Source organism: Canis lupus, chromosome 28, assembly GCF_003254725.2.
Source record: "Canis lupus dingo isolate Sandy chromosome 28, ASM325472v2, whole genome shotgun sequence".
Taxonomy (NCBI): domain Eukaryota; kingdom Metazoa; phylum Chordata; class Mammalia; order Carnivora; family Canidae; genus Canis; species Canis lupus.
The window spans coordinates 15,980,048-15,992,561 of record NC_064270.1 but is presented as its reverse complement, the minus strand read 5'-3'; the positions used below and the strand labels follow the sequence as shown (position 1 = coordinate 15,992,561).

At 48.7% G+C, this 12,514-nt stretch overlaps 1 protein-coding gene across 1 annotated transcript in view; it reads right to left on the bottom strand.

Annotated features, from left to right (window-relative positions):
- The window catches only part of NEURL1 (neuralized E3 ubiquitin protein ligase 1), a 79,363-nt gene extending 68,227 nt beyond the window's left edge, over positions 1-11,136 (bottom strand). The window contains exon 1 of the mRNA XM_025467095.3: positions 10,906-11,136. Coding sequence (XP_025322880.1) covers positions 10,906-10,990 — 85 coding nt within the window. The 5' untranslated portion in view covers positions 10,991-11,136. The remainder of the gene's footprint in view (positions 1-10,905) is intronic.
- Positions 11,137-12,514: the final 1,378 nt, after the last annotated feature.

Genomic DNA, 12,514 nt, shown 5'->3' with positions numbered 1-12,514 from the left:
CACTCTCCACGTTGCTCTCCATATCCAGCTCCATGCTCTCCATTTGGGGTGGTACTGCCCCCTTTGGGATACTTTTAAAAATGTGGGAGATCTTAACTTTGGAGAACAAACAGATGGTTACCAAAGGGGAGGTAGGTGGAGTGGTAAGTAGAATAGGTGAAGGAGATTAAGCATACACTTATCTTGATAAGCACTGAGTAATTAGAGAATTGTTGAATCATTATATTGTACACCTGAAGCTAATGCAACATTGTATGTTGACTATACTGGAATTAAAAGAAAAGAAAAAAGAAAACCTTGGGAGAGCTTTTTTTTTTTTTAATGTCACAATGACATTTAAGGTGGCATTGAACAGGCAGGGGTCAAGGATGCACCCCTCTAGGAACATAAAGCCAAGTCCTACTCATCCTCAGATCACTTCCCTAGAGAAACCTTCCCAGACCCCCAGGACCAGGTCCCAAGTTCCCCCAGGATAGTCCATAGTCTTTTTTTTTTTTTTCACAGCCCTTATCCAAAAGTAACTGATCCAACTGACTGGGTAACTAAAGAAATGGTTGACAGAGTAGTTAAAGTAGTGCCCAGGACTCAGGGAAGTAGAGCATAATTCCCATCCTTAAGTGAGGGCTGTGCATAGGGACTTTTTTTCTAAAGAGTGCAATATCGAAAAAAAAAAAAAAGAGTGCAATATCGAAAGGGGCGAAAAGTATAACTTTAGCTTCACAATGAAGAAATCAGACAAGCAGCACCTCAGCCAAGCGATCAAGGTCAACATCACCCGTGATAAATCATGTTGATTGCGTGCATTGTTGATATGTGATGAAAAATGGCACTTCACCTCTATGGTCTCCCTCTCTAAAATCTATACAGCAATCTAATTATGAGAAGAACATCAGAGAAATCCCAAGAGAGGGGCAGTCTAAAAGACACTTAACCAGTAATCCTCAAACTGTCAAGGTCACCAAAAACAAAGAAAGCCTGAGGAATTGTCAAAACCAAGAGAAGCCTAAGAAAACATGACAACTAAATATATAAAATGGTTCCTAAAAAGATAATGTGATATTCTGGATGGGATCCTGGTACAGAAAAATAATATTGGGAAAACTAAGGAAATCTGAATAAAGTATAAACATTAGTTATTAACAATGTATTGATATTGGTGCATTATTTGTCATAAATTTCCCATACTAAGATGTTAATAATGGGGAAACTGGGCACGCCTGGGTGGCTCAGTCGGTTAAGCATCTGTCTTCAGCTCAGGTCATGATCTCAGGGTCCTGAAATTGAGTCCCACTTTGGGCTCCCTGCTCAGTAGAGAGCCTGCTTCTCCCTCTTCTGCTCCCCCTTCCCCCTGCTTGTGCTATCAAAAATAAATAAAATCTTAAAAAAAAAGTAAAAATAATGGGGAAACTGGACAGGGGTATCTGGAAACTCCATACTATTTTGCAATAAGTCTAAATTTAAAATAAGTTAATCTAAAACCATTCTAAATAAAGAGGTTACAGGCATACCTTGTTTTATGGTGCTTTATTTCATTACACTTTGCAGATACTGAGTTTCTTTCACAAATTGAAGATCTGTGACAACCTGCATCAAGCAAGTCTACTGGTACCATTTTCTGATAGTATTTGCTCACTTTGTGTGTGTCACATTTTGATAATTCACACAGTATTTCAAACTTTTACACTATTATTATATTTGATCTATGATCAAATATAACTGATCATGGGTGATCTATGATCAGTTATTGTTTTGGGGTACCACAAACCATGCCTATATAAGACAGCAAACTTAACCAATAAATGTTGTATGTGTTCTAACTGTTCCACTGACCACAATATGGAAGTTAGGCCAACTGATAATCCTGCAGTGGATTGTTCTAAATGTTCAAGTACAAGGAAGAGTCTCACATCTCTCACTTTAAATCAAAAGCTAGCAGTGATTAAGCTTAGTGAGGAAGGTGGGAGATAGGGAAAGCGAGGCCTCTTGTGCCAAACAGTTAGCCAAGTTGGGAGTGCAGAAGAAAAGGTCTTGAGGGGCACCTAGGTAGCTCAGCGGTTGAGCGTCTGCCTTCAGCCCAGGGTGTGATCCAGGGGTTCTGGGATCAAGTTCCACGTCAGGCTCACCATAGGGAGCCTGCTTCTCCCTCTGCCCATGTCTCTGCCTCTCTCAGTCTCTCATGAATAAATAAATAAAATCTTAAAAGAAAAAAGAAAAGGTCTTGAAGGAAATTAGAAGTGCTACCACTGTGGACACACAAATGACATGAAAGCAAAACCACCTGATTGCTGATATGGAGAAAGTTTTGGTGGTCTGAACAACCACAACATCTTCTTAAGCCAAAGCCTCATCCAGAACAAGGCCTTGACTCTTCAATTCTGTGGAGGTTCGGGGAGGTGAAGAAGCTGGAGGAGTAAAGCTTGAAGCTAGCAGAGGGTGGTTCATGAGGGTTGAGGAAAGAAGCCGTGGCCACAGCATAAATGTGTGGAATGAAGCAGCAAGTGCTGTAGGAGCTGCAGTAACTCATCCAGAAGATCTAGCTAAGATCATTCCCAAAGGTGGCTACACTTATCAACGGATTTTCAATATAGATGAAACAGCCTTCTATTAGAGAAGATGCCGCCTAGGACTTTCATAGCTAGAGAGGAGAAGTCAGCGCCTGGTTTCAAAGCTCCAAAGGACAGGCTGACTCTCTTGTTAAGGACTGATACAATGAGAGACTTTACGTTGAAGTCAATGTTCATTGACCGTTCTGAAAATCCTAGGGCCCTTGAGAATTATACTAAATCTTATTCTGCCTGTGTGCTATAAATGGAACAAAGCCTAGATGACAGCACATCTGTTTACCACATGGTTTACTTAATAGTTTAAGTCCACTGTTGAGAACTACTGCTCAGAAAAAAAGATTCCTTTCAAAATATTACTGCTTACTGACAATGCACCTGGTCACCAAAGAACTCTGATGAAGACGGACAATGAGATTAATGTTGTTTTCATGCCTGCTAACACAATTTCCATTCTGCAGCCCATGGATCAAGAGTCATTTTGACTTTCAAGTCTTATTATTTAAGAAATGTATTTCATAAGGCTATAGCTGCTATGGATAGTGATTCCTCTGATGGGTCTGGGCAAAGTCAATTGAAAACCTTCTGGAAAGGATTCACCATTCTAGATGCCATTAAGAACATTTGTGATTCATGGAAAGAGAGCAAAATGTCAGCATTAACAGGAGTTTGGAACAAGTTGATGCCAACCCTCATGGATGCCTTTGAGAAGTTCAAGACTTTGGTGGAAGACGTAACTGCAGATGGGGTGGAAATAGCAAGAGAACTAGAATTAGAAGTCAAGCCTGAAGATGGGGCTGAATTGCTGCAATCTCGTGATAAAACTTTAACCGATGAGGAGCTGCTTCTTATGGATGAGCAAAGTGGGTTTCTTGAGATGCTATGAAGATCGTTGAAAGGACAACAAAGGATTTAGAATATTATATAAACTTCGTGGCTAAAGCAGCAGCAGGGTTTGAGAGGACTGACTCCAATTTTGAATAAAAGTTCTCTTGTGGGTAAAATGCTATCAAGTTAGCACCACATGCTACATAGAAACCACTAGAGGGGCAGCCCCGGTGGTGCAGCGATTTAGCACCGCCTGCAGCCAGGGGTGTGATCCTGGAGACCTGGGATCGAGTCCCATGCAGGGCTTCCTGCGTGGGCCTGCTTCTTCCTCTTCCTGTGTCTCTGCCTCTCTCTCCAAATAAATAAATAAAATCAGAAAGAAAGAAAGAAAGAAAGAAAGAAAGAAAGAAGAAAGAAAGAAGAAGGAAGGAAGGAAGGAAGGAAGGAAGGAAGGAAGGAAGGAAGGAAGGAAGGAAGGAAGGAAGGAAGAAAGAAACCACTTGAGAAAGGAAAAGTCAATTGATGCAGCAAACTTTTTAAAAGATTTTATTTATTCAAAATAAATCTTGAAATCATGAAATCTCTTATTTTATGAGAGACACACAGAGAAAGGCAGACACAGGCAGAGGCAGGAGCAAGCCCCATGCAGGGAGTTCAATGTGGGACTTGATCCCGGGACTCTGGAATCATGCCCTGAGCTGCAGACAGGCACTAAACTCCTGAGCCACCCAGGCATCCCTGATGCAGCAAAGTTCATTGTTGTTTTATTTTTTAAAGATTTTATTTATATATTCATGAGAGAGAGAGAGACAGAGACAAAGGAAGAAGCAGACTCCCCACAGAGCAGGGAGCCTGATGCAGGACTTGATCTCAGGACCCTGGGATCACAACTTGAGCCAAAGGCAGATGCTTAATCAACTGAACCACCCCGGTGCCCCATTGTTGTCTTATTTTAAGAAACTGCCACGGACACCTGTGTGGTTAAGCATCTGACTCTTGGTTTCAGATCATGATCTCATGGGGCGTGGGATAGAGCCCTGTGTTGGGCTCTGTGCTTAGCAAGGAGTCTGCTTGAAAATTCTCTCCCTCTGCCCCTCCTCCCTACACACTCTCTCTCTCTCAAATAAAATCTTGGAAGGAAGGAAGGAAGGAAGGAAGGAAGGAAGGAAGGAGGGAGGGAGGGAGGGAGGGAGGGAGGGAGGGAGGGAGGGAGAAGGGAAGGGGAAGGGGAAGGGAAGGGGAAGGGGAAGGGGAAGGGGAAGGGGAAGGGAAGGAAGAAAGAAAGAAAAAACACAGCCACCCTCCCAACCTTCAGCAGCCACCACCTGACCAGTCAGCAGCCATTAACACTGAGGCAAGACCTTCCACCAGCAAGAACACAACTCACTGAAAACTCAGATGATGGTTAGCAATAAAGTATTTTTTACAATTTTTATTTTTCATTTTTTAGCAATAAAGTATTTTTAATTAACGTATCTACTCTGCTTTTTAGACAGGATGCTACTGCACACTTAATAAACTACAGTATAGTGTAAACATGACTTTTATATGCACTAGGAAACCAGAAAATTCATTTGACTCACTTTATTTTAATCACTTTATTGCAGAGATCTGCAACAAAACCCACAATGTCTCCTAAGTATGTCTGGATTAAAAAGAGAAAGAGAGAGCAGTAGTTCCAAACTCAGAAAGATTTTGGCCAGAATCCCAGTTCCACCTCATGTCAGCCATTTGAGCTTGAGCAAGTTACTTAACCTCTACGCTTCAGTTTATCCATCCATTGATGGGGTTAATAATCATACTTACTTCACAAAGTTGTTTAAAAATTACATGAGATCAGGGGTGCCTGGGTAGCTCAGTCGGGTAAGCATCCAACTCTTGATTTTGGCTCAGGTCATGATCTCAGGGTTGTGGGACTGAGCCCCTCATCAGGCTCCGTGCTCAGCACAGAGTCTGCTTGGGATTCTCTCTCTCCCTCTCCCTCTGCCTCTTTGCCCACTCAAGCTCTCTATCTCTCTTTAAAATAAATATTTTTAATTAAATAATAGGTATAAAGAGCTTGCACAGGCTCCAGCACATAGCATGTTAATACTTATTATCATATTCTGATTCATTTTTGTTCCTTTGTCATTTTTCTTCTCATCTGCCTCTCCACTGGAGGGGAAGCTTCATGGCAGCAAACCGTCATCTATTTTGTATACCACTGTATCCTCATGCCTATGAGAGTGGCCCATTGTTGATGCTTAGTATGTATTTGTTGAACAACAGAATAAGCCCTTCCCATCAAAGCATCCCTGGAACCCCAAATCTCACCCGAGGAGAACTTTGGTTGCAGAGCCCAGCGCAGAGCCCCACCTACCCCCCAAATGCAGCTAGAGCAGAAAGAAAGCCAAGGCCTCCCACCTGCCTGCCAGTGACTCTGTCTATTTCCTTCTCCTCCTCTCCTAGACCTTCTTTTCTCTCCGCCCGGCCCCCCACAGGCGTCAGCACCTGCTCATTTCCCAAAGCAGCAGGATCTGGGTAATGACCTCTGATAAGCATCTTTTTAATAAACCCTGTGGCTGGATCTGTCATCCAGAAGCTATATTCTCCCCCCTTCCCACTCTCACCCCCATCTCCTCCCACTTCCTGGCCTGGCCCATTAGTGCCTTTGGTGTCGCCAGGCAGGCCCCCAGTTCCCCTAGGCCTCTGGACTCTGGCTTGCTGGAGAATGGCCAACAGGCGGCCCAGCCTATTCTATAAGCTTGACCCTCCTCAAAGGCCTTTGATCTGGGTAGCGTAGCCCAGCTCTGCCTGTGCACCCTGCCTGACCACTGGCCAGTCCACTTCCCTCCATCCCCATAGGCAGGTTTCCCAGGCGTTACCAAGGAGACCACTTGCATCCTGCCCAGGGTTGCCAAAGCAACCAGTTCAGTGAGAAGCAGCCCCTAAGCCTCTAGCCCTTGGGAGAGTCACAGACCAACAGCAAATAGGCCCAGGCATCTGGCACACCAAGACAGAGCATCCCTGGCATCCCCCAGGCAGTGCCCAGCTCCTGCCCCCTTGCATCCTCCCCTTCCTCCATCTTGTTCTTGCCTACCTGGCCTCCATCTTGGCCACTGTGATTTAGAGCCAATGCCTGACCCTCAATGTACATATCCTGGAAGTGAGTACAAGCCATCCCAGCAGGTCAGGGAAGAGAAAGCCCCAATATGCAAAAATTCCCCCAAGACCAATTTTCTCATGGGTTTTGGCATTCTGGGTAGAAATCCCAGTCCACCACTTCCCAGGTTAGTGTTTCTGAGCAGCATTCTTAGTCAAGGATTCAGGGGAGGGAGTAATGGGGAGTGACGGCCTACTGGGTACAGACTTTCCTTTTGAGGTGATGAAAATGTTCTGGAACTAGATAGGGGTGGTGGCTGCACAACATTGTGAATGTACTAAATGTCATTGAATTGTACACTTTAACATGTTAAAATGGGGGCACCTGAGTGGCTCAGTCGGTTAAGTGTCTGACTCTTGGCTTTGGCTAAGGTCATGATCTCTATGGGTCATGGATTGAGCTCTGTGTCAGGCTCCATGCTCAGAGGGGAGTCTGCTTGAAGATTCTCTCTCCTCTCTGCCTCTTCCCCCTCCCTCTCCCTCTCTCTCTGAAATAAATAAAATAATAAATAATGAAATAAAATGTTAAAATGGTGGATTTCATGTAAATTTCACCTCAATTTTAAATAGATGGGAGGGGGCCCATCCAATCCCCATGGGTGACCACTGGGGCTGGATAGCCCTGTCCAAAGGTTTTCCTAGTTACCTTCCCCTCAACCGTTAGCCTCAGGCAGGCAGGCACTCAGAAAGAGCTTGGAAAGGAGGAAAATCTTTATTCTCTGCCTTTGACTCCACGAAGCATAAGCCCCTTGCCCCAGTTATCCTGTACCCATCACTGAGAATATATACGCAGTCATTGCTTCCCATACAGGGCTTTGCTGTATGTCCCTTCCCCTACCTTCTTCCCCAGACCCTAGCACTCCTGCTGCACCCACCCCTTGCCATATACCCAATTTCTGCAGTTCCATCTATGTTCAGCTCAAATCTGCCTCGCCTTTTCAAAGAGATCTTCAGCCTTTGAATATACAGGGATGTCAGCAGCCTTCACCTCTAGGCCAAGCACATAGCAACTCCTCATAACTGTCTGTTGGTCCTAAGCCCAGAGCTATGCCTTGGATCCCTCCCCTGGATACTCCTAGACCAACACTGTTCAGACCTCAGTGGGAATCGCCAGCAGTGAAGTGAAGTCAGTGTGTCTCCAGGGAGAACACCAAAGTCTACGAACTGACAGGTGATGGATGAGCTTCATTTCATGTCAGCCTGATAGCCAGACCAATCTTAGATCTCCAGTGTGTCCCACGGTCCCTATTATGCCAGACCTCTTCCAGTTGTTTTAATTAAAATGGTGAGAAGTCAATAGAGGTTGCAATTATAGAAGGAGAGAAAAAATCGAGAGTTCCCCACCCCCAGGAAATTTCCAGATAGGCACTGATATGAATTAGACAGGGTTCAGGGTGAGTACAGAAGCAATCTGAACACAAGTCTGGGTGGACAGGCTTAGAATCAGTATTGAGGTCAACACCAATACAATTGAAACAGAATTCTGGATGACCACTCATATATCAGAGAAAACTACTAGGTCAATGCCGATACAGTTTGGAATGGACACTAAAACAATCACAGAATAAATCTGATGGCTTTTTTAGGCTGGGGAAAAGTCAGGATCAGTGGACCACGGACAAAGGACAGAGGGTACCCATAGGTGGCCATCATAGGCATGCTCTAATCTTTCATCTCAGGCTTGGAAGTAGCAGAATCAAAATTCTCATGGCCACTTCCAGCAGGTGTGTGGGAAGGGAGAAGAGAGTGGATTCTGGTAAATCAAGCCTGAAGGGAGATGGGCAGAGGGAGAGAGATGTAGGGGGATGGGGAGTTTCACCACCACTGAGTCCCATAGAAGAACTGATTCCTGCAAACCAGAGAGGCGGCACAGGGTGGCTTCCCAGGTGACATAGGTGGGGAGTCAGACGGGGGAGGAAGTTGGGGTGGGAACAGGGAGGTAGGTGGATCCCAGACCCTCTCCTGCCCCTTCCCTCCCTTGACAAAGACTCCAGCCATGGAGACCTCACATCCCATAATCCCACACTTTAGATTTAAAAAGGGTGAAATTACCAAAGCCTTCTCTGGGCTTCCCTAGGGTCAAGGACGGAGCAAGCTGGCCTTCACTGGGCAGTTTGTGAACAATTAAATTTCAAGTCAACCCACTGGTCCAGCTACCCTACCCTTGAAGGATTCAACCCAACTCTGCCATCTGATGCAATAACTGGGCAAATCACTCTCCCTTCCTTTCATTCTTCTCACTTGTGAGGAAGGACATTAAAGGACAGAATGTCCACAGGTTCCTCCATCATTAGGAATCTGTTCCCAATGCTCAGAAATAGTCTCTATACACACTAAGACTTACAGCTTATTTGGGATGATAAAAAATAATACTTGGTTATTGTAGAAATTCTTGAAAAAAGTATAAAAAAGAAAAGAAAATCTTACATGATACCCATTACCCATGGCTCCGAGGAAAACCACTGTTACCCTTTGGAAACTTTCTTTCCAGGGCTTGGATTTTTTTTTTTTTTTACATTCATATTTTTTTAAACAAAACTGAGATCTCACAGTCTATATAACTTTGTATTCTGCTTTTGTTAAATGTCATTATGCTGCAGTGAGCGTATTCCCAAGTCATCAAATATTCTTCAAAAATACAATTTTAGGGCAGCCTGGGTGGCTCAGTGGTTTAGCACTGCCTTCAGCCCAGGGTGTGATCCTGGAGACCCACGAGAGTCCCACATCAGGCTCCTTGCAGGGAGCCTGCTTCTCCCTCTACCTGTGTCTCTCTGTTTGCTTCTCTCTCTCTCTCTCTCTCTGTCTTCCATGAATAAATAAATAAAATCTTTTTAAAAAGAAAAAAGACAAAAATACAATTTTAAAGATTATGTAATACTCCACCAAGAAAATATGCCATGATTACAGGGCATTTAGGTTGTTTTCCTAGTATAAATAACACTGCCGTGAACATCCTAACCTGATGCATAAGTATTTGCCTGGATCTCCATTTTGCTAGGATCAGTGCCTGCAGGGAGAATCACAAGGCTGATGAATATGTTACGTTAAAAGGACTGACATGTTCCACCATAGTAATTTCCAGAAAGACAACAAACCCACTGACTTTCCCAAACCAAGGGAGAGCGGAAGTTCTGGAAGGTTTGGAGTGAGAACACAGAACAATGGTCCCGCGTCTTGTCCTGTCCCCCAATCTGGAAGGTTAGTTGTCCAGCAAGATTGATGTGACAAACTCCAAGTCAGAGGATGTAGCTCTGCAGCCAAGCTCTGCTTCTCGCTGGCTTCGGGAACCTAAAACAAGCATCGGTCCTCCTCAACTGTAAAATGGGTATGATTAGCTTTGACTCCCCAGAGTAGTTTCCTAGCTCACATGAACAGGTGTTCATGAAAGTTCATGGCAAACGACGTTTTGCCAAGGGGTATTACTATTATCCTTCTCACAACCCAAGGGGCTAAAGAAGTGGGTGGTTCTTTGTGGAAGACCAAGGGCTTCCCTTTCTGGCTCTTAGCTATTCGAATGCCCAGGACTAGTGCTAGCTGGTTCTGAGGCTGATAGAAAAGCAGCTTCCCGCAGGGAATCTGTGGGGTCTGAGGGCCTGGGAGGACCCAGTTGTGTCTTGCAAAGGTCAGACACAGCGCTGGAAGCCGCAGGGCTGAGGACTGGGCCTTGGGCCTCCCTGGGGGGGCTGGGTGGGTCTGGGGATTTGGACAGCAAAGACATTCCTAATAAATGTTTCTCTGTTTCAAGACTCCCACCCTTTCCTTTCTAAGGTTCCGACTGGACATCTGGCCTTTGGAGGAACCCGAAACCAAGCTGAGTCAGTGGGTGCAAAAAGTCAACAGCTGCAGAGGACTCCAGAGGCCATCAGCCTTGGCCTCTTCTTCCAGGCTGCTGTAAGTCAGTCCTAGATCTTTAAGACCCTCCAACTGGAAATGCAACTAGTGCCTCCAGCCTGACCTTTCCAGCCAGCCGCGGGGCAGATGAAAAAAACGGGACTGTGATGCGTCCCTTGAGAAGCACAGCTGGCCGTCCTGAGCAACCTGCCACACTCGCCTACCCACTGGGCAAATGCCCTTCCCAACCCCTGCGCGCTAGCCTAGCATCACGGCCTGAGTTAACTCCAGTGACGCTCCTCGTGCTGGCAAGGAAAACTGCGCAGACCCCACGGAACGCCATCCTCCCGGTTTTCCACACCCCCACCAGCAGCCCCCCACCCCCAGCCCACCTCCAGGGCCAGATGCGCACCTCGAGTCTCCCAATACGCACAACAGGTGGCCCCCGCCTGTGCTCCCCAACTACACCTCTGCACCTCTCCCTGCCCCTGCACCTGCGCCCCAGTCCTCCCGCGGCGCCCGGCCCCGGCGGAGCCTGCCTTACCTTTGAGGGTTTGGGGGTGGCCCCGTGGCGCCCGGCTCGGGTTTCCTCGGGGCAGAGAGGGGATACTGGAGAAGTTGTTACCCATGGCATCCGGCCCCGGGGGGTTCGGCACTCGCGGGGGGCAGGCGAGGCTGGGCAGGAGCGGACACACGGCGCGCGGGTGTGTGCGCGCGGGCGCGCGCCGCCGGGGGAGGGCCCTGCCGGGGCTGCGGCCGGGGGCGGGCGGGCGCCGCTCTCCTCCCTCTCTCGGGGCCGCGCCGTCCTAGGCCCGGCCTGCCCGCCGCGGGGGTCCTCGCGCTCGCCGGCTACCTGCCTGCCATTCCCCGCGGCGGGGGCGGGCGCGGGCGCGGGCGCGGGGGCTGCCCGCTGGCCCCTGGGCCGGGGCCGGCGGCGCCCGGGGTCCCCTGTTCCTCGGGCTGGGGCTCGGGTTCCCGCTGCTGGTGGGCGGCGCGGAGGCTCCGGCGCGCTCCCCTGGGGCCATAGAGTCAGGGCTCCCGGCGCGGGCGCTCGGCGGCTCGGCGGCCGGCTCGCTCCCCGCCCGCGGGGACGGCCGCTGCGGCGACGTGCGTGGTGGCAGCCGGCCGGCGGGTCCGCGCGCAGCGGGGCTCGGGGGAGCGCGGGGCGTGCAGGGCGCCCCCGCCCCCGCCCCCGCCCCCGCCCCCGCCCCCGCCGGCGCCAGGATTCCCCCGCTCCGGTTGCTATGGGGACAGCTGCGCCGGTGAATGAGCGTCTTAGTGACACGCGCGCGCCCGCTCAGCCAGATGCGGTCGGCGCCGGGCCCGGGCCAGGTCGGGTAAGGTGCGGGGCGACACGGGCTCCGGGAGTTGAGCGCCTTCCCCTCGCGCGCGGTGGAACTTGGTGTTGAAAACGGAGAAACGGTACAGCGAGGACCGTGAGCTCCCCGGGCGCCAGGCGCGGGGCGAGCGAGGACAGCCTCCCTGGGGCCAGGCACACAGCGGAAGCTCAAGAAAAAAACTGAGTGGGGGGCGCGGTGGCGGGTGAATGAATGATTCTATCAGGGAGGTGAGATTTCACACCCAGCACTTCTTGACCCTCGGCCCTCAGTCACATCTGAAGGTGCGCTGGGGCAAGCGCTCGGGACAAGAAGCCCGGGCCACCGGGTTCCTGCACACCTAGCTCTGGGGGCCTTTGGGTGAGTACAGAGCGGACCTAGGAGACTGGGTTGCTGGCCAAACTGGAGGAGCAGATCTCAGGGACAAACCATCGACTCTGAACCGAGTGGTCCTGTCAGCTGTAAAAGGTGGGGGAATCCGAGCCTCTGTTCGCAGTTAAAGAAGGCTTCCTGGAGTAAGGGGCTTCAGTAAGTCGCCTATTCACATGACTCTTTTACCTTCCTGTACAGCACTGCTACCAGAAAGCCTGCAGGAAGGCGTAAAGGAGCCGTTCTCCTTCTATCTGGATACAGGGTAGCTCCTTCTCCCTGTCTGTTGGGGTAGAAGATGAGCCGTGGTCCCTTCCTGCTCCTCTAGGTCACCTCTGGTTCTCTGACTGGCTTCTGCAACCTTGATCCAGAATCCAGCAAGGGCGTGAGCTGACAACAAGCATCTCATCCATCCTCTTATGGAAGTTTCTTCCCTCAGGTCTCCAT